This window comes from Grampus griseus, assembly GCF_964374135.1.
Source record: "Grampus griseus genome assembly, chromosome: 18".
Classification (NCBI taxonomy): Eukaryota; Metazoa; Chordata; class Mammalia; order Artiodactyla; family Delphinidae; genus Grampus; species Grampus griseus.
The window spans coordinates 47,066,517-47,089,916 of NC_139012.1; the positions used below are offsets into that span (position 1 = coordinate 47,066,517).

Sequence of the window (23,400 nt, forward strand, 5' to 3'; positions counted from 1 at the left end):
TTAACTCTATGGTTTATTATTTCTATGTGTACATTTGATTTCTATGTGTTTCACCTGCCAGATGCTCAAGTAATTTGAACTCTCCATGATTTCTACAACATTATAGTTACCAAAATCAAAAAAAACTATAAAACCAAAGAGAACTATTATCATATTAAGATGTTTTTAAACTCTTTTTCATGTAAATTTTTACTGCCCCCTAACACGAAATACTAGCATGGCTTTCAGGAAACAAAGTGCAAAAATATATAATAAAACATTACAAGAATAACTATCAAAGTACTACTGATCCATGTATGTGTTTGTGTGTGTGTATGTGTGTGTGCTGGAGGTGAGGAAGTTCCTAGGAATGTCTGACTGACTTTACAATTAGTAAGGTAGTTCTGGCTGGGTTGTAAAAATTATGTATAATATGTTGGTCTGACTTGACAACATCTTAACACACTTTTAAAAATCTCTAATGATAATAAAAATACAATATATTAATTTGTGAAAGGAAAAGATCACATGAAATGAGTGGGATTTCTCCAGGAAATTTTAAGTTCATAAACTTGGCTATTTATATAAAACTATCAAACCACTTCTGATTTACTTGCTTGTGCAACATTTTCAATCAAACAATGCAGTTATGGAATATTATTTTATATTTCATAGTATCTTATACAGTATATAATAGTATCTTATATTTCACAGCAGCCCAAAGTGTAGCACATTAGTATCATAAGGAATGAGTACTAAGGAATAAAAAATGTGCCTAAATTTCCTTATCTATTTACATCCCAAACAGAGGCACTTTCAAACTTAGAAGATAGAAAAGAGTAATTTATCTTAAAATACCAAAAGTTTGAAATATTGCTAGGCCCCTTGACTCACTTTAGACAACAGACAAGATCTGAGAGTGGCACAAAAACATGAATTCTAATTCAAAGAGTAATTAGTTCTATGTGCTTGTAATTCATTTATTTCACTATTATTTATTATGATGTTTATTACATATAAGACTCAGGGCCACCACTTTGGAGATACAGGAAGGCTCAGATCCATCACCTATTAGTGGTCTAATCATAAAATAAGTTTAACGGTTCTTAAAGCCTATTTTCTGATCCATATGGACATAACACTCTCTTACAAGACTGCTAGGTGAATTACATGATATACAGATACAGGCGCCCAGCTCAAGACCTACACACTGTTCAACAAATATTTCTAGAATTGAATAAAGATAACACAAACAAGAATTCTGACCTCAAAAAGCTTACAATCAAAGGAGATAAGAAATAAATATAATTTTAGTGCTAGATAAAAAGTAATATACTTCTTAATACAATGAATAAAGTATTCTAAGAATTCAATAAAGGAGCAATTATTTCATTTTGTGAAAAAAACGAGCACTTGTTTTGAGTCTAAAAGCATGGGGATGAGAGAGAAACTAAGATGAATGTCTGAAAAGTGGGAAAATCTTTTTTCTTTTTCAAAAGTGCAACTGAGGAAAGCTTAGAGAATCAAAGAAAGAGTAAGTAGTTCCATTTAGCTAAAACAAAACCTATGTGAAAAAATTAAGAAAGTTGAAAAGGTAAGCTGGAACTAGGGCTAAATTATAAATGACCTGAATCCCAGATTAAGGTATGTGAAATAAAAGCAGGGTGTAGCATGATCTGAATTATGTTGAAGATAATCTGGCCGAAGTACAATAAGTTAGAAGATGGAGAAAGGGTATATGGTGGAACCAGTTAAAAGGCTGCAAGTAGTTCAGGCCAGAGACTTAAACTACAATAATGGCAATGGAACCTGAGAGCAAGGGATTGACAAGAGATCTGACTGCAGAGGATCAATAAAACTCGTGGCTAGAAGCAAAGTAGAAGGACAATTACTAGATAACCTAGATGACTAGGAGGATAAAGATACTGTTAACATAAATGGTGAAAACATCAACTAATGTGACTAGGAAGACAAATGCAACAAGAACCCTTTCATTATAGTGAAATTCTAATTTGCTTTCACTTGTATCTGTGTGTGTGTGTGTGTGTGTGTGTGTGTGTATGAATAAGACAAATACACATACATTATTCATATATATGCACAAACACTTATTTTCTGAAGAAAGAATTATATACAGATACATTACACATATCTTACAACTGGTATCTTGGCAGTTTTGAAAACTCCTCAGTAAAGAATGGCCTTTAAAATATGTAATAAAATGTAACAAATACTGAAAATGACATCTGTTTTAGAAGAACAATATGGTTAAACAAAGGTAGATAGTTTCTGTAAAGATCACTGTGTTCCATTCTATTCAACTCTGGCATAAAGAACTAATTTTACTAGCCATTATAGAAAGATCCCTTAAAACAGAGAATACAATAAAAAGAGTGTAGTGTTTTAAAAGTTCAAACCATTCTTAGTTTACACTTACTCTCTGTAACTCCCATTTCTCAATAAGGTGTTCTACTTCACCGCCAAGAACTGTGGTGTTAGAATCATTCAAGAGCAGGAATCCATTTTTTATGTCCACAACGCCTGAAAGCTTAACTTTAGTTCCAGGTGGTGTGTTCAGGCTAAAGCAAAGAGAAAAAAAGAGTTAAAACACATTTAAGCTCCTTCCCCAAACTGGAATTCAGTCTTATACTGTGACCTGGTAAAATTCTTCAAAATGCACTAATGTGAAAACTGTTTTTCAGGTGACTGGCTATATAGTGTGAATAGGTCATCAGGGAGGAAGTCAGAAGACCAGGTACAAGACTGTCATTTTCTACCTTAATTTTTTTCTACATGTAAAAAAATATGGATAGGGACTTCCCCCTCGGTGGTCCAGTGGGTAAGACTCGGTGCTCCCAATGCAGGGGGCCCAGGTTTGATCCCTGGTCGGGGAACTAGATCCCGTATGCATGTTGCAACTAAGAGTTTGCATGCTGCAACTAAGGATCCTGCATGCTGCAACAACGATCCCGCGTGCTGCAACTAGACCCGGAGCAGCCAAAATAAATAAATAAATAAAAAATAAGTAAGTCAGTAAACAAACAAACAAATAAAAAAATCTGGATAATAAAAATCACAGCTCACAAACTTATGGTAAAGATAAATAGAGTAAAAGATATGAAAGTACTTTCTCAACCATGCCATGTTGTATAAATGTAAGATTTGCCCTTTTTTCCCCCCTCTGAGCTTTGTGCATTATTGCAAAGATATACTATATTATAAAATTAAATTTCAATACAGAAGAGATATCAAACCAGTAATAATCTTAGACATTGAACACCTATGTGAGTTACTGTAATCCACATGAAACAATGCTCTTTTTGGTTAACTATCCAGTTAAAGATCAAATGAGAGTTATTTACTCTAAAGCATACTGACTTCAAAAGTATTTTTTCATAATAGGTTAACATTATCAGATGTGGGGCAAACATTATAACACCATGACCCCTTTTACAAACACCAGAGAAAACACCTCCTATCAATCTTTTAATAAAGGAAACAGTGGAAGAAATCCATTTCATCACATAGGTTTATTCTAAAGTAAAAGCACATATACCAAGCCCCACTGCATCTCTTCGCACATACAGCAAGGGGTAAAGAACTCCAAATAGGAATAAAGATAGTCCTAAAACACTTGGGATAAATTAGAAAATCACGCTGAAAGACTTCACATTGTCAAATTTTTTTTTTTTTTTTTTTTTTTTTTTTTGTGGTACGCGGGCCTCTCACTGCTGTGCCCTCTCCCGCCGCAGAGCACAGGCTCCGGACGTGCAGGCCCAGTGGCCATGGCTCACAGGTCCAGCTGCTCCGTGGCATGTGGGATCCTCCCGGACCGGGGCATGAACCCACGTCCCCTGCATCGGCAGGCGGACTCTCAACCACTGCGCCACCAGGGAAGCCCCCTACATTATCACATTTTTAAAAGCTTATAAAATTCACCATGTGCCGATAAGTGCAATAGCAAATCTATGAAAGCACTGGTATCTCTGGTCTATTTTTTAAGAAAGACGGTTGATAAAACAGTTATTAACAGGAAGAAATAGAATATGCCTATTTTTAAGATTTCAAAGAGCCCATATGGAGTAAGACATTATCTGGTAAAAATTATTCTCAGGACTCCAAGCTTAATCATTCTTAGTCATCCTATATAACTTAGAAAACAAATGGTCATGGACAGCCTTGCCTAACCTAACTCTTAAGTAGAGAGCTGTGTGGTGGTAAATGTAGGCAACTTACCACAATGTCTATCAAACTTCAAGATCAGCAACAACTGAATACATTTACACTAAGTGAAGTTTTTCCCAATTCCAGTTAATCAGCAGATACAGATTTTCTAACTCTATAGTCATCATTTAGGGATAAATAAAAAAACTAAGCACCAAGGGTACCAGGCTTCTATACTCTTTACCTCTAAAGAAATTATTAATGAATTACATCATTTATATAAGACCAATATGTGTTCTTTAAAACCATTTTTCGCCAATAATTTCTAACACATTAGTAAATTGGAAATGAAATGAAAATGTAAAAAACACAAATTAACAACATAAGAAACTACAAAAGACCTTAAAAAATAGCAAGCAAATTACAAGGGCATTTAAATTGTGATTTTTAAAACTAAAAGCTAATCTGAAAGCAGATAATGAGCTAATTTTTTATGTAAAATAACTGTACCTTTCCCAAATTCTTTCTCTAACAGGTTAAGAAGGAAAACATGGTGAATTACTTGAAGTTGGACATACAATTTCATTAAGATAATTGATAAAGAGTTCTAGTCACCAAATTAAATTACAGTTCTATTCCCACAAAAGAATAAATAGGTGCTAAAATTTTAATATAATTTTTATTACATCACCTTCAGGGCCATAAATAACTCTTACTCAGAGAGCATACTGTAGCTTAATTAATACTTTATTCACACTCCCAAGTTCCTTTATTCTCTCTTCATTGAAATTAAAAACAAAAACAAAAAACAGAACAAAAACAAAAATACAGTGAGAAGTGGGGCTGGAGGTAGGATAGATGAATGGAAAGAAGCACCCCAGAGAAATGCAATGTCCAGTAGAGAAAACACATTCTACACCAGTTCCTGGTTTATCCTCTCTAGTGAGTTCTTCTACCTTCCTTCTAAGATAACCAATAATCAAACTTATTTTGAAAATGGTCTCCCAAATTGTTCATATGTGAGAACACTTCTGTAAGCTGTTGTTTTTACAGCACCAAAAGTAGACATGCTACTTCAATGATGAGTGAATGAGAAAGTAGCAACATTTTTTTTTCAACGGTCAAACTGTAATAAATTCAACAAAAGAAAACAGTGTAAGGGACCCTCCTCTCTGGGTTGATCCTGTGTCTTCATTTACCTCAGAGAAATATACAGCAGTAAAATGAGAGAATGAGCCATTACATGGCAAGTCTTTCTTCTCAGGCATCTGTGAACTCCCTTGGAGGGGATCTGATTAAATTTGTCAAAGGAGGAAAGGCTGCGTTTCCTTTTATGGAAGTTTCTCCATAAAAGTAGGACTCTTTCTACTCTTCAAAAAAAAGACAACATAATCACAAAGTCAATATACGCCCCTTTGTATATGAAAATCAACATTTTAGACGAATAAATATATCTTCTAAGGAAGGAGCCTCCCTCACTAAAGGCAGACACTAGTTGAAGGAAGAAAAAAAGAAATCATTGAACATGGCATACAAGGCCTCAACCTACCACATTTCCTCCCACATACCACGATGCCAATCACCTATGCTCCTCCAAGTGTAACTTTTCACTCATCTGCTATCAGAGTACCATGTCTAGACTGCTAAACAGTATAATGGATGCAACTAACTGTCAAGGAAGAAATTGTGACATATTTAAAGAAATTTTTGTTCTGAAAAAATTTTAATGACCTAAAATTTAGTGATAAAATTGAAAAGCTTACATTCCATGTAAGAACACCTAAAATTTCTGTTTTTAATTATTAACTTTAAAACTAAGGAGCAACTAACTCCATTTTAAACTATTTTTCTTTACAGATAAAGTAAAAATACAAACTCTTTAATTTATTCTGAAAAACTGTAACATGCACTTAAGAGTTCATTCCTTCTTTTCAAAGGTCTTAAAAACAAAACCCAATGTGAACAGTACCTTTAAACACTTATAACAAATGTACACCATAAAGTGCCAATTACCTTATTTTTGACATGTAACTAAATTCTACTGCTGTACAACTTATATGACCATCAGTCATCTGCAAACGCAGCATTCTTGGGGCAGCCTGAGATTCTTCATTATCCTTTGGTGCAGCAACATTGCGAATTTTTTGAATTTGCAAAACACATGGACCTTCAAGCTGTCAAAAGACAAAGGAATAAATAGCACTTTTAGCCATAGCTTTGTTTTCACTTAAAATGTTTCTCTTTTCCTTACTTTATTATTTATAATGATAATTCAATTAAATAAGTTCAAAATTTAAACTGTTATATACATTAGTGTGGGTTTTTTTTTTCTTTTGTATTTAAAGATAAAACTTCAAAAAAGTCTCCTGAAGAATTTTTTTAATATAATTCTGAATTCATTTTCAGAAAATAACAGGAAAAAACTTCAGGGAAAAAGTTACTTTTCTGAATTAAAGGTATATTAAAAGATGTTTTCAGTCTTATGTGCTCTAAATTGTTCACATATATGCCCCGTTCCACCCATGTACATTAACAGACATTCTAGAATTAAAGAACTTGGTAATTTTTTAAGGGACATCAACTTTACAGTAGTAGTTGAAAGGAATGTTTTCTGCTCAAAAACATCAAGTTTAAAGTACACCTTCTTCTGGCATTAAAAAAAAAAAAAAAACATATTCCAAAATTTAAACCATATAAAATCTAAGAAGTGTGAACTATACTTGACTTATTGTCACATTTCCTTTTTAAATGAGTTTAATGCTATGTTGTTATTCATTGGCAGTAAGGAGAATAAACATCCTATCTAGCCATATTTTAATCAAAGACAAAAAGAAAATTGATGGGCTAACTAGCTATTGAATATTAAGTTAAAAGTTTTTATATAATAAAACACTTATGGTATAACTGGGGAATGAGAGCAAAATCTGCTTACATGTCTGAAAAATAAATTTAACATAAAGTAACACTTTCTACATTATAAAATATTATATCCATTAAGTAGTATCATTCTTACAAAGAAAAAAAAGCTTTTTGTTATAGCTTTTTAAGTAAAATCTTTCTGTATGCATTAGTTTAATTTATATTTTCAGCAAAGAGAAATGTGAAATAACATTTACACAATTTCTTGAGTAAGCATGTTCCCAGGTTGACAAATTTCCACTTCATATTTACCAGTATCTTTCCCGAAAAGCAGTAATTTTGTTATAAATTTAGCCCTAGAGAATATAATTAGAGAAAAGATACGAAACTTACATCTAATTTTCAAGTATGAAAAAAAATTCTAAGTTGAAATAAGTCTAAAACCTTTAACAAATGTAGATAAGCTACTAATTCAGGATAAACTTTTTCTTTTACTTTTGCTAATGCCATTAAAATAAAGACATTTAAATTAAACCAGAGGCATGTTAACGGTTCTTATAATGTTCATCATTCTCTATATTCTACTACTCCCAATATTTTTAGCCTAGACACTGACAAATATTTAGCCTTTGCTTTACTAACCACATATAACTATTTAAATTTACATTTAAATTAATTAAAACTGAGTGAAATTAAAAATTTAATTCTTCAGTCACACTGGTCACATTTTGAGTGTTCCATATCTGCACAACACATATACAGACTGTCCTACATCACTGCAAAAAGTTCTATTAGACAATCAGTGGTGATCTAGACTTATGTGTTCCACAATGATACTAGGGAGTGCACATCCGTTGAAGTGTGGGAGGAAAACAATTGTTTCTATTTAATTCTTAGTAAGAAAGAAATTAAATGTTCCTAATACTTCATAATCAGAGCAACAAAGACACTCTCATTCAGTCCATGTGACATACAGGTAACAAGGCATCTTTATAGAATTTGGGGAAATCTACATCTCAAGGGTGTTGACATGGCACCTTCACTGGTTTGTTTGCTTTCAATGTATTGTGACAAACTGACATTTATTTGTGTGCAGTTAAATGGATATACAGATATTACCTAGTTTTAACTATTAATGATCACAAAATGGACAAGTGGCTTTAAAAGATTCTGCCAAAGAAACACAAATTGAAGATAATGCCAACAACGCAATCACAGAGGGGGTAACAGGACCATTTTTGCTGATCTCCTACTGAGGGGGCTATGTTCTACTTTGGTGGGAATAGGACTGAGTTGACGCCCTGCATTCAATTTGTGCCTTTCCTGGAGTTTCTTTTCTGTTCCTCCCGGAGGAGAAGGGCCGAAAAAGGGCCATTCCAGGGCGCGGCGCTGGGCTTGCCACATTTGGGAGCGCCGCCTGAAGTTGGGCGCACAGCCTCCCGCCGCCCTGCCGTTGGGCTGGTGGAGGCCGCAGCACTGCTAGGGTTGCATCAGTCTTCCTGTTTGCACTATTTCTTTTTGTGACCATGGCCCCGTCTTAAGTATTTCCAATTGAGAAACGAAACCTCAGGAAACCGAAACTTAACTAGCCGCTCTCGCTTCTGTAATTACGCTTGCTGACCGCCCCCCCACCCCGCAACCGTCCAACCAATCAGACGGCGACTAGTGTTTTTGTTCAAAAATCAACCTGCAACCGTCCAACCAATCAGACGGCGACTAGTGTCTTTATTCAAAAGTCAACCTGCAACCGTCCAACCAATCAGACAGCGACTAGTGTCTTTATTCAAAAGTCAACCTGCAACCGTCCAACCAATCAGACAGCGACTAGTGTCTTTGTTCAAAAATCAACCAATCAGTACTCCCCACCCCTGGAAAGCCCCGCAGAACGTCCCGAACTTGTTTGTACCTGTCTATAAAAGAGCTGTACTAAACTCCGCCAGGACCTCTTAGCGTCACCGGCAACGAGTGCGCGGAGGTCCAGGTTCGAACCTGCAATAAATGACCCTTGCCGTTTGGCTTTGACTCTCGACTCTGGTGGTCTTGTGGAGGGGCCTCACGACCTTGGGCGTTTCACTACAACTGGTTGACCATGAGAACGAAAAGCTAGGAATGCTAGGGAGGAACACCTGGTCCCAGATCTTGATGTTTCCTAGCAAGCAGCAAGTTTACTTATTTAACTACTCCAACTCCTGGCCTCTCCATCCCTTTTAGTGTATTAAATAGTGGTCCTGCCAAAAGACATATGTCTACCTGGAACCTGTAAACATAACCCTATTTGTGAAAAGGGACTTGGCATACCTAACTAAGATCAGTATCTAAAGATGAGATGATCCTGGATTAGGAGAAATACAATGATGAGCTTCTTTAGAAGAGAAGGGGAAATAAACACAAAGACACTGGGTATAAAGGCCATGGGAAGAAAAAAAATGGGGGCAGAAATTGGAGTTACACATCTACAAGCCAAGGAACACCAAAGACTGCCCACAGCTACTGGAAGCTATGCGAGGGGTATGAAACAGACTCTCCTTCAGAGCCTCCGAAAGGAACCAACCCTGCTGACACCTTGATTTTAGACTTCTGTCCCACAGAACTGTGAAAGAATAAATTTCTGTTGTTTTATGCCACCAAGTTTGTGGGAATTTGTAACAAAAGCCTCAGGAAACTAACACACCCATTTATGAAATGACTTATTTGATCGAGAGGAATATACTGTATATTTTGGGCTCATCCTCACCCTTCCTTTCTTGGGATCTAGGTAGGGACCCTGAGGAGGAGGTACCTACTCAGCCTCTTCACTGGATTGGCACTGCAATAAGTGAGTGTACAAATCTGTCAGGTTTGTGGTTCAATTAATGCATCCATTTGGCTCCCCCACCAAGCCATATCTTCCAAATTAATTTTTATCAGTAGTAAAGTTGATACTTTGGCCCACATCTGCCACTTCTTTCTTTCTCAATCGATTCAGAACCAAAGTAAAAAAGAAGGTACTATTTATTAGACTCTCCTTAGAAACTCCCAAATTACACACAGTCTTTTTATAATCAATTCTCAATTTGAATCAACAGGCCTTAAGACTAGTTCCACAATTCAGAAAGATTCTACAAGTAAAATTGCAGATATAACGATTTTTTTCATTATTACATTTACAATATTCAGTTTATTATCCTCTGTAGTCAAAAAATAAATAGGGAAGTACTGGATCTAAATAAAACACAAATAGCAGAATAAAATGTTAAGATCCTAAATCCTAACTTTAACCCTAAATCTAAAATCATCTAAAAGCATCCACAAAACTGAATGAGAATTAACTTCAAAATCCTTGTTCATCTAGTATCAAGAGCAACCCCAAAGTGAAAAAAGATATCATATTTAAATGAAAATAATAAAAATCAAGGATTAATTTTGCCCAAGATTTCTTTAATGTCTGACTTTCACCTTTACATGAGCAATAAGGAGCAAGTAAAAGAAATTATTGTAAAAATTTTAAATAGTTAAGAAAAAAGATCTCTAATTCTTTTTTTTTAACATCTTTATTGGAGTATAATTGCTTTACAATGGTGTGTTAGTTTCTGCTTTATAACAAAGTGAATCAGCTATACATATACATATGTTCCCATATCTCTTCCCTCTTGCATCTCCCTCCCTCCCAATCCCAGCCCTCTAGGTGGTCACAAACCACCGAGCTGAAGATCTCTAATTCTAATAAACAATATCAAGTATACACCAGAGATATTCTCTGGGGCCAGAAAAAGTCATCCAGGCTTCATTCCTTCCTTTCCCTAGGTAGATGGACCTCTCTATCATCTAAACTCCTAACTAGTCATATCAATTGACATGGAATGTCAGATTTAAATGACTGTATTAGTTTATTAATTTAATGATCATATTAAATAACATTCTTGTTTACAATCAGACTCTCCAAAGTTTGGATGACATGGAACCACTTATCTATAACCTGATCACACCTAGATAAACGGTTAAAACTGAGAATTTTTGAGGAATCAAGAAACTATCTAAATTTAGACATTCTATGATACTATGAAAAATCTGCCAGCCATTTCTTTTTATAATCTTATCAATTTCCTTGAAAAATAAATTTCTCACTCTATCTATACCTAACAACATAAGCATCACATTTTCCATCAACCCTAGAAATGGGGCCATATACTCAGAAGGAATCTATGAGTATGATTAAGTTCTGATAAATCTTCCATCATTATTGCAAAGTGGGTTAAAATTAAGAGAATAAAAAAGTTTCATTCTCCACAGTCCTTTTTAAGTACTTAAAATCATAATTTATTTCTTTACTCTGTTACTACTTCCAAAAGCATTTCCAGTGGCTTCAGCAGAGATTTTCTAGGGCTCATTTTTTCATCCACTCATATTTATATCAAGAGAAGTTTTTGCTGGACTATTCACATCTCTACCTGAGGATCCAAGCAACTGGGTAATGATTCAAGTAAGTTGCCTTGGAATATGAAATAGTGGTTCTGCCTACAGCTGCTTTAAACGCCTGAGGGATAAATTTTTATGACACCCTCTTTCTCATCTACTTCTTTGCTCTGTTGAAATAACTCAGTATCATTTTAACAAAATTTGATATTAATAAACATGGGGGTGGGACAGGAAGAAATCAGAAAAAAAGTATCATTTGTCACACCCTGTACCATCCTAAGGATAGTATCAGACTCAAGAAAACTGGAACAAAAGAGAATTGTTTATTATAATGTTAGAAATTTCAGAACTTTCCCCATGTCACTCATGCAGGCATCTATGTCAAGCCTCAATTTGGAGGACATTTTCCTCCAGAGAAAATCTACGTTTGCTTCTGATCGAAACAACACTGCAATTGAGACCCTCAGCTTTCAGCTTATGGAAAAGTAGCAAAGTTAACCTTAGCCAGAATCTCAACTCACTGTCAGGTAGTAGCACCACACTAGCTCCATAATCCTTTCTATCAGCTTTCCTGATTCAGGTGCCCAAGATTTCCATGCAGAAAGATAAAGAAATATAAAATTACAAGAACATATGATACAAGGAAATAAGCTACAAAATCTGAGAATCATAAAAATATTAATGTTTAAAAAAAATTTAAGACTCTAAGGAGTTGAGAATTTGGAATTATCAAACACAGACTATAAAACAATAAGCCTAATCTAGAGAATTTATATAGAACTGTGAACCTAACAACAAGGGAAAAAATATTCCCCTTAAGCAAGCATGTGACATATAAATATATATCAAGCCATAATGTAAGTGTCTTCAAATACAGCTATCTTTCAGTCCAAATTCTCTGACCACAATCTAACTGAATTAGAAATCTGTAACAAAAAGAAAAAAAAAGATAATGTTCTATTATTAAAACAAAGAAGAAATCTTAATATAAACTGAAAAATATTTAGGACCGAATGATAATGAAAATACCATGTGTAAAACCTTTGGGATATAGTTAAAGCAATGGTAGAAGAAAAATTAGTAGCCTCGAGATGCTTATATTAGAAAACAAAGTAAATAAATGAGTCGAACTAACAAGTTGGGAAAAGAACAACAGAATGAGTTCAAACAAGGTACAAGAAAGAAGAAAATAAAGATTAATTAATGAAATAGCAAACTAAAAATACAGTAAAGAGGGTTAACAAAGTCTAGCATTGGTTCTTTGCAAAGACTGATGAAACTGATACTGAGCAAGACTGACCAGGAAGCAAAGAGTAATAATGCAAATAAACAATCTAAGGAGTAATAATAATAATAAAAACACAAACATACTTTCAGTAGCAATGAAGAAACAATAAGAGACCTATGCATACCAATCTAAACGTCCATCAACTAGAGAATGGAAAGGAAAAAGTAAAGTCCATACAATGGAATACTACTCAGCAATAAATAGTAACAGACTACTGATACATGCTACATCATGGATTCACCTCAAAAACATGACAGTAAGTGAAAGAAGCCAGATACAACAAAGTATATATTGTGTGATCCCATTCATGTGAAGTGTCAACAAAAGGCATATTTATAGAGAAAATGTAAAATAATACACAGATATATTATTAAGAATAATAAGTACAAGACAGCAAATTTAAGATTAGCATACAATTATTGGTTACCTTTTTATGTACCCCTAACAGAGAAAAAAACAGTATTTTTTTTAAAAAACACCATTTACAACAACAAAAATAGGAAGTTCCGAGCATAAAGCTTGCATATAGATACACAACCTATATACTTTCAATAAATTATAAAACTTCATGGACAAAACTAAATAAATGAAGAGATACATCCAAAGGTGTGCTGAAGCCAGCTCAGGCCAGTTCACAAGTGCCTGTTATGAGCACTTCTTCCCAATTCCGGCTTTGGTGATTTCATAGTATAACTTATAATCAGCCACTGCAGGAATTTTTATACTACAAATAGTGGCAACTACTACATATTAGGGCTTTATTTTTTCCTCTTCAGAGAGGCAGCTTACCAGCATTTCACTTGTAATTAGTTATCATAAAGATGTCAATTGTCTTTAAGCTGATATGCAGATTCAATGCAATTTCATTCAAAACTCTGACCCATTTTAAGAAACTTGATCATTTGATTCTAAAATGTATATCGGGGAAGGAGGTCATCAGGGACAGAATAGCCTGAGGAAGAATAATGTATGTTACAACCAAAAGATTAGAAAAATTTGATAATATCAAGTGCCACAAAAGACATGGATCAATGGGATCTCACATACACTACTGAAGGTAATACAAATTGGTACAACCACTTTGAAAAATAATTTGGCATTATCTGGTAAAGTTGAACACTGGCTTACTCTAGCATACAATAATTCAATTCCTGGTTATATTCCCTAAAGAAACTCTTACACATATGCATCAGAAAAAATATACAAGTTTGTTCCTAGACGTAGTAGTAGTGCATCTATTATTTAAAGAAAAAAAAGAAAGAAGAGAAAAAGAAACACATCTAAATATCCATCAACAGGAGAATGAATAAGTAAATTATGGTATATTTAGATAGCTTAATATTATATAAAAGTGAAAATGAATGAATATTAGGTATATACAACATGGACATATGTTACAGCCATCACACTGAATGATAAAAGCAAGCTACAGCAGACAATCTGTTAACATTTTGTAAAGCTTAAAAACTAAACAGTAGGACCTCCCTGGTGGCGTAGTGGTTAAGAATCCACCTACCAATGCAGGGGACATAGGTTCGAGCCCTAGTCCGGGAAGATCCCACATGCCACAGAGCAACTAGGCCCATGCGTCACGACTACTGAGTCTGCACTCTAGAGCCCGCGTGCCACAACTACTTAATCCCGTGTGCCTAGAGCCCGTGCTCCGCAACAAGAGCAGCCACTGCAATGAGAAGCCCACGCACCGCAAGTAAGAGTAGCCCCCGCTTGCCGCAACTACAGAAAAGCCCATTGCAGCAGCCAAGACCCAATGCAGCCAAAAATAAATAAATTAAATTAAAAAAAAAAAAACCCTCTCTCTTAAAAACAATATATTATACAGAAATAACTACATATATAACTAAAATATTTCTTCCAAAAGTCAAGAAAAGCTAAAGTCAAAATTCACAACAATCATTTCTTGGTGTTTGGGAGAGGAAGAGGTAGGACAGAATGGCATTGTAATGTTCTAGTTCTTACATCAGGCTGAGGCTTCAGAGGTGCTCACTTCATTTTTAAGCTTCAAAAGAGATATGTTTGTATATATCCAATATTACATTAAAATTGCTCAAATAATTTACATAACATTTTGAAATTAAGACATTGGGTAGTTCACAGAAGTGTCAGGAGTATTAGAGAACTAAGTCTGTAGCCTTCACAGCAAGAATAACAGTGAAAATCAAACCACAGACTGGTTTAATGGCAGTAGTATGTTGATGAAACAGTTTGGGATAGGAAGGGTAGAGAAGAAGCCCTAATTTGTAGCATTTTCCAATTTCCATGGCTGATTTCAACTACTCACCTCTAGACAGGGAAGAGATGCTGACATTCGGCCTTCATCAGTTGGAACAAGCTAGATCCAGCACACTCAAGCATCTAGCTCTACACCTTGTACTATCAATTTCACTAGCCCTGGACACTGACCCCAGCACTGTTGGCAGCTATTACCCTAGAAACTCAATCCTGCTGTAGCTTCTGCCACTACCAGAGAGGATTCACCACAGTTCCTGCTTTTTTGTGTGACTAACCCGTGTCCTATGCAGCTATACCTGAACTAGTACAGCTGAGGTACATGTGCACGGCATAGGTGCAAAGGAGGCTGGGCAAAAAGTATCCGGCATTTTCTTTTCCACCACCAAGACTTTAAAAATGGGAAATTCCCCCAAACAAAGGAAGAGAATTCAGGTTCTAGGAAGTATAAATGTTAACTTACTTATCTTCCATGTATTATTATCAGGCAAGATTTTGTCAAGGTCTATTTTCTATAGTTTGTATAATAAAATACCTTTTTGGGGGTAGTTTTATTTTCTAAATATAAATAATACGTGTGTGTGTGTATGCATGTGTATACATATATAATCTTTATACACACACCAGATACACTCTCCCACTGTAAGATGTTAAATATTCCCCCAAATGGGGATTTACCTATTATTCCCTTATTGAGAATTACAAGTCTAAAAACTAACAGTCTAGCAAGAAAAGCAACCTCTCCACCTCATCTCACTAAGCTTAACAAGCTGAGATGGCTACCCCTCCCTTGTATGTACTTCTGACATAGCATTTGTTCCACTATACTGACATTGTTGGTTTCTTGATCTTATTAGGTATATGCTTCAAGAAGGCAGGGGCTGTCCTGTTGATCTCTGCAGCCCCTGCACTTAGCACATATATACATTCAAAAATTGCTTGATAAAAAAGTTACCTTGTGTTTTTACTATAATTTATTTAGCACTTACTAGATACACCAGAAAATGTGGCAGGATTTTTACATGTTATTTTTTTAATAAATTTATTTACTTATTTATTTTATTTTTGGCTGTATTTGTTGCTACGCATGGGCTTTCTCTAGTTGCGGAGAGCGGGGGCTACTCTTCGTTGTGGTGCATGGGCTTCTCACTGCAGTGGCTTCTCGTTGCAGAGCATGGGCTCTAGGCGCACGGTTTCAGTAGTTGTGGCTCACAGACTCTAGAGCACAGGCTCAGCAGTTGTGGTGCAGATTTAGTTGCTCCACGGCATGTGGGATCTTCCCAGACCAGGGCTCGAACCCATGTCCCCTGCATTGACAGGCGGATTCTCAACCACTGCGCCACCAGGGAAGTTCTACATAAGTTATTTAATTTACCTCCAGAACTAAAAAGTATATTAGGATCATTTGTGTGTCTTAAATGAGAAAATTGAGAGCAGAGGATAAAGTATTTTGACAGAGGTTACCCAGCCAGTAAGAAGTAGAATTAGAATTCAAACTCAGATATGCCACATACCAAAGTCTGTCTTCTTTGTTTCATACATTCTAAAACTATGATAAAATTTGTTACATACTAAAAACATGTAGGTATAAAGGGCAGTGGGAATAACTCTTAAAAATTAATTCTGTTCAAAAGAGGTCAAGAAAATTAGAAGAGAAGTGGCATTCAAGTTGGAATTTGAAGACTAAATAGCAGTTTTCCTGACAGCTGAGGGAAGAACATTCCATTCACATGGCAATTATTAAGGCCCTATAGCAACAAAAGACTATGATTTTAGAAAAGCTGCAGTTCCCTCATCTCTAAAGTAAAACAGAGATTGGTAATGATTTCTCTTTTTCAATGCTGTTCTGAAGATTACACAGATTATTTAACATGGGACCTGGCACAAAGTAGGTTCTCAATAAAGAGAAAGAAGAAGTGTTTACTGAAAACCAGGGTTCTCCTAGGTAAGTTAGGGGCTTGTACCAATAAAGGTCAAGAAGAAAGCAGGTTAAAAGCAAAAGGAGGGCTTCCCTGGTGGCGCAGTGGTTGAGAGTCCGCCTGCCAATGCAGGGGACACGGGTTCGTGCCCCAGTCCGGGAGGATCCCACATGCCACGGAGTGGCTGGGCCCGTGAGCCATGGCCACTGAGCCTGCGTGTCTGGAGCCTGTGCTCTGCAACGGGAGAGGCCACAACAGTGAGAGGCCCGCGTACGGCAAAAAAAAAAAAAAAAAAGCAAAAGGAACATTGAAAGAAATAGCTTTGGGAAGGTAGTCCCTAATCCTGATTTCAAATTTTTCAATTGATATTCATATATGTCAAGAGAGTTTAAATGGATAAATAAATAATAATAAAAGAAAAACTTCCTGAATCATAAATATGGTGGTATACCTACTAGAAGATCTAAAAGTTTCTACCCCTTAGAAATTTTAAAAACAGAGTATTATAAATGTCTAGTAATAGACAAAAAGACAACAAAATATTGAATAGGTTTTCCCAAACTTGAGATCGCCTGAAAAAACATCACTTTATACATCAAAGTAACAGCACAGCAGATAATTTGCTTTTATTCAATCAGGGCAATTACAGCCAATCAATTACAAGAAAAACATTGTGGGACTCCAGTCAAACGTAACACTTCTTTCAATGTGTCATTTGCCTATTTCCATCCTCCACTGCTATAGCTTTTCGTTTTCTGGGAGAATTAGAAAAAAAAAAAGTGAACAGTTTTTCAATTATTATTAGAGTATCTAATATATACTCTATAGATTGTTTTGTGCAGTTGCTTTCAAACTACACAGAAGTCCTACTAATAATTACCAATAAGTGCTTGTAAATAAAGCACAGTAATATCAGAATTTTAGTAATCCATTTTTCTAAAATTAAAAGTGCATGTTTAATTTTAATAACTCACTAAAAGAAACACTGGTAAATTGTATTATTTTTTAACATAAATAAAACATGACACAATTTATTTAACTTAAAACATTTTTCAATTTTTTTTTTTCTGAAAACATCCAAGTTCTATATTGTCTGAGGGTGAGAGGGCATTCAGTTTGAATTTTAAGGCAGTGAAGCCATCTTGTGGTTGATGTTGGTGTTGCTGAGGCTTTGAGAAGGTCACTTCTATCCGGAAAGATTTAGGCCTTTAATCGCAGTTTCACATTTAAAAATGCATATACAGGGCTTCCCTGGTGGCACAGTGGTTGAGAGTCCGCCTGCCGATGCAGGGGACGCGGGTTCGTGCCCCGGTCTGGGAGGATCCCACATGCCGCGGAGCGGCTGGGCTCGTGAGCCATGGCCCCTGAGCCTGCGCCCCGCAACGGGAGAAGCCACAACAGTGAGAGGCCCACGTACCGAAAAAAAAAAAAAAACATGCATATACAACCTGTCAGTCCTAAAACTTAGATGAAAAAATAAACACAGATCTGGAAAGCCTTTCCTGTTAGGGCTTCACAGTAATGCATTAAAGTCCTCACACAGCTGGACTGGTAATAAAGCATTTTTACATTAACCTATATTTTATAAGTAACTTCTACACCTTGGTTCAAAGGCTAAAGCTATGAAAATAACTACAACAAAATATTAAACTTGGAGAAGAATATGAAAAATATTAAACAGTTTTATAGGAAGCATAGTTTTACTTCCATTTTGTCATGACTTCTTTCCATGATTTTTACCTTACAAGCTAAATATTCCAGAACCTTGTAATATCTAGATATACAAAGCCTGAAAAACTCAGAAGTTGCAGCATATAGCTTCCTCGGCACATATTGCTCCACTCTAAAAACGTTTATGGCCTAAAAGTCAAACATAAACTGCTTATGGGAAAATCTAGCTTAGGCTTAGAACCCTGGAGAAAAGTGTCATCTTCCCACTCTAACTACTTTTTAAATTTGTCTGAAACCTTTGCATCAAGGTTGCAAGCAACCTTAAGGAGAAAATATGGGAACTGCAAAATAATATTAAGAAGAGAATGGTAGAGGGGTGGGATAGGGAGGGTGGGAGGGAGGGAGATGCAAGAGGGAAGAGATATGGGAACATATGTATAACTGATTCACTTTATTATAAAGCAGAAACTAACACACCATTGTAAAGCAATTATACTGCAATAAAGATGTTAAAAAAAAAAAGAGGATGGGAGGAAAGAGAAAAGAATGTGAACAGAACTTACAGTAATTACTAACAAAGTTACTTGCATTTTTTTGGCCATCCTACTTCCTCACAAAATAATCAGTGATAACTAATAGAATTATTAAGACTTCAGTTTCAAACTTCAGATGACAATGCCCTTCTGAAGGTCCCAATTTGTCTTCGGACAAAACAGATGTAAATACAATGTTCCAGGATTAACTGTCTTCTCCTAACTACAGACCTACCACCTCTCCTACCGGATCATAGCTCTCTCTACACTTCCTTTCCAAATGCTGAAAATGCTGTTATCTAAGTCTTATTAGTTATGATAATAACAATACACAGCATGTAAGCATTTACTTTTGGCCTCTCAGGAGAAGAAGTTTGAAGACTCCTCTCTACATTCCTTTAATCTACTTCTAAACAGGATTACTGCTCTGTCTTGCAGAATCTCTAGTACATTGGATGGAGCCTGAGGCCTAATGAATAAGCTTCCAAGGGAGATAGAAGACACAGGACTACAGGCTCTTTTAAAGGACCCACACAAAACTAATGGAAGTAGCTCCTAAAAAGACAGCCTCCTCTCTTCTCTTGCTTATTAAGGATTTGCTTCTTAAACACTGGGGCAAATGCTCTCCAACTCTTTTTTCTTTGGCTTTCTCTCTTAGGAGTGGTAATATCACAGGCAAGCATGGAACTTAGTAGAAATAAAGCAGAAATTTGACCTACTTTGATTCTATTATACTAAGATCAACCTAGCTCAAGTGATAAAGTTCTGCATTAGGGGCTGGGGCTAAAACACAGTCAATAATGAAGTATCCATTTGCCTTACTTCATTTACTGCATTCCCTTGGAGATCTCTAAGTAACAAGATAACAAACTGAGGTAATAAACATGCACTCTTAGATCTCCAGGACAAAAATACCATCCTAAATGTCTCATAATGCTCAATACTTGCCATACACATTGTGCTACATTTAAGATGTCACATAGATTATGTCACTTAATTCTTCAATGTCATAAGGGACATAATATTTGAATGATAAGAAAATTAAAATCTGGCAAGATTAAATAACTACCAGAAGTCACAAAAACATAATAAGCAGAAGAATGAGATTTAAATCTAGTCCAATAATTCTAAAATCTGTATCTGTCCAATATGTTACCAGCCCCTACTGTTTTCTGCTCCCTCTCCACATCGTATCTGAAGCACAGCAAAACCATGCCTCTGCTTCCTGGGACAGCTAGTCTATCTCACACTTTAAATTTCCTGTCTAAATTAGTTTTTTCAAAATTAGTTTCTAGTATGATCTATTTGGAAAATCACTAGGTAATACAGTTCTTTCTTCCATTTGCTATTTTTTTTACTATTAAAAGAAAATTAGAAAATAATATTATTTTATACCAAAATCTGACATGTTCAAGGAACAGGAAGATTACTTATTCAAATACTCTGCTTATCTTATGCACAGATTAAAATAAAATTTATTTAAATTTTTTTATTTAAAATTTATTTTAAATAAGAACTATTATATAATTTTAGTGTCTAGACCCATGTCTTAATGATTGTCACCATTAACATGATGAAGTGCTGGGTAATAAAGCTTTCCAATAAAGGCACAAATAAAGCAACTTTTACTGTATTAGTCTTATTTTACAGACAGACACACAAGTAATTCATGTCAAAAATACATTCCTTAAACATTTACTTTTGCCTGAAAGTAGTTATATTTTTATATAATGTATGCAGTTTTAACCAAAGGCAAATAAAATGAGTAATTCCCGTGCGTTGGCTTCTAAAAATGCTATTAAAATTAATTTTCAGAACATTTTCACGAATAATGTGAAGAGAATTATACTTGGCGTCTGAAGGAAAAATATAAATGGGAAGAGCAGAAAGGCAGTTAATCCCACTCTACTTCTGTTTCATGTGAACAGAGCTTATTTTCTGTCTTTTCATTTTACGTATAAACTAAATCTACATCAGCATTAAAAATATTTCAAAGGATAAAATTTGGCAAAGAAAATTCTAGATTCAAATATTCTAAGTTATATATATTTTTTGTTAGCTACATTCAAAGGAAATTCTGAAGAGACCACTTACAAAACTTTGTGAGAAGCTGGCAGAGTAGAAGGGCGTGCGCTCACTCGCCCTTGCGAAAACACCAGAATCACAGCTAACTGCTGCAAAATCGACAGGAAGACACTGGAACTCACCAAAAAGGATACGCCACATCCAAAGACAAAGGAGAAGCCGAAACAAGACAGTAGGAGAGGCACAATCACAATAAAATCAAGTCCCATAACTGCTGGGTGGGTGACTCACAAACTGGAGAACAATTATACCACAGAAGTCCACCCATTGGAGTGAAGGTTCTGAGCCCACATCAGTCTTCCCAACCTGGGGGTCTGGCGACAGGAGAAGACATTCCCAGAGAACCAGATTTTGAAGGCTAGTGGAATTTTATTACAGGACTTCGACAGGACAGGGGGAAAAAGAGACTGCACTCTTGGAGGGCACACACAAAGTAGTGTGTGCATCATGACCCAGGGGGAAGGAGAAGTGAACCCATAGGAGAATGAACCAGACCTACCTGACACTGTTGGAGGGTGTCCTGCAGAGGTGGGGGGGGGGTGGCTGTGGCTAACCACGGGGAAAAGGACACTGGCAGCAGAAGTTCTGGAAGGTACTCCTTGGCATGAGCCCTCCTGGATCTGCCATTAGCCCCACTAAAGAGCCTGTCCCTTCCAGCGCTGGGTCGCCTCAGGCCAAACAAACAACAGGGAGGGAACTCAGCCCCACCCATAAGCAGACAAGTGGTTTAAAGTTTTACTGAGCTCTGCCCACCAGAGCAACACCCAGCTCTATGCACCACCAGTCCCTCCATTAGGAAGCTTGCACAAGACTCTTAGATAGCGTCATCCACCAAAGGGTAGACAGCAAAAGCAAAAAGAACTACAATCCTGCAGCCTGTGCAACGAAAACCACATTTATAGAAAGATAGAGAACACGAAAAGGCAGAGGACTATGTACCAGATGAAGGAACAAGATAAAACCCCAGAAAAACACCTGAATGAAGTGGAGATACGCAACCTTCCAGAAAAAGAATTCAGAATAATGATAGTGAAGATGATCCAGGACCTCGGAAAAAGAATGGAGTCAAAGGTCGAGAAGATGCAAGAAATGTTTAACAAATACATAGAAGAATTAAAGAACATACAAACAAAGATGAACAATACAATAACTGAAATGAAAAATACACTGGAAGGAATCACTAGTAGAATAACTGAGGCAGAAGAATGGAGAAGTGACCTGGAAGACAGAATAGTGGAATTCACTGCTGTGGAACAGAATAAAGAAAAAAGAATGAAAAGAAATGTAGACAGCCTAAGAGACGTCTGGGACAACATTAAATGCATCAACATTCACATTAAGGGGGATCCCAAAGGAGAAGAGAGACAGAAAGGACCCAAGAAAATATTTGAAGATATTATAGTCAAAAACTTCCCTAACATGGGAAAGGAAACAGCCCCCAAGTCCAGGAAGCGCAGAGTCCCAGGCAGGATAAACCCAAGGAGAAACATGCCGAGATACATAATAATCAAACTGACAAAAATTAAAGACAAAGAAAAATTATTGAAAGCAGCAAGGGAAAAACAACAAATAACATACAAGAGAACTCCCATAAGGTTAACAGCTGATTTCTCGGTAGAAACTCTACTAGCCAGAAAGGAGTGGCACAATATATTTAAAGTGATTAAAGGGAAGAACCTACAACCAAGATTACTCTACCTGAAAAGGATCTCATCAGATTCTATCGAGAAATCAAAAGCTTTACAGACAAGCAAAAGCTAAGAGAATTCAGCACCACCAAACCAAGTCTACAACAAATGCTAAAGGAACTTCTCTAAGTGGGAAACACAAGAGAAGAAAAGGACCTACAAAAACAAAACCAAGACAATTAAGAAAATGGGAACAGGAACATACATATCAATAATAACCTTAAGTGTGAATGGATTAAATGCTCCAACCAAAAGAAACAGGCTTGCTGAATGGATACAAACATAAGACGTGTATATATACTGTCTACAAGAGACACACTTCAGACCTAGGAACACATACAGGATGAAAGTGAGGGGATGGAAAAAGATATCCCAAGCAAATGGATAGCAAAAGAAAGCTGGAGTAGCAATACTCATATCAGATAAAATAGACTTTAAAATAAAGAATGTTACAAGAGACAAGGAAGGACACTACATAATGATCAACAGATCAATCCAAGAAGATATAACAATTATAAATATATATGCACCCAACATAGAAACACCTCAATATATAAGGCAAATGCTAACAA

General features: G+C 35.9%; 1 protein-coding gene across 2 annotated transcripts in view; it reads right to left on the reverse strand.

The window, feature by feature from the left end:
* Nucleotides 1-23,400, reverse strand: part of TDRD3 (tudor domain containing 3) — a 200,800-nt gene that overhangs the window by 83,335 nt on the left and 94,065 nt on the right. For both annotated transcript variants that reach the window (XM_082675520.1, XM_082675521.1), the window contains exons 4-5: nt 6,157-6,317; nt 2,417-2,558 (exon numbers count right to left, since the gene is read on the reverse strand). In XM_082675520.1, the coding sequence (XP_082531646.1) occupies nt 2,417-2,558; nt 6,157-6,317 (303 nt within the window). The remainder of the gene's footprint in view (nt 1-2,416; nt 2,559-6,156; nt 6,318-23,400) is intronic.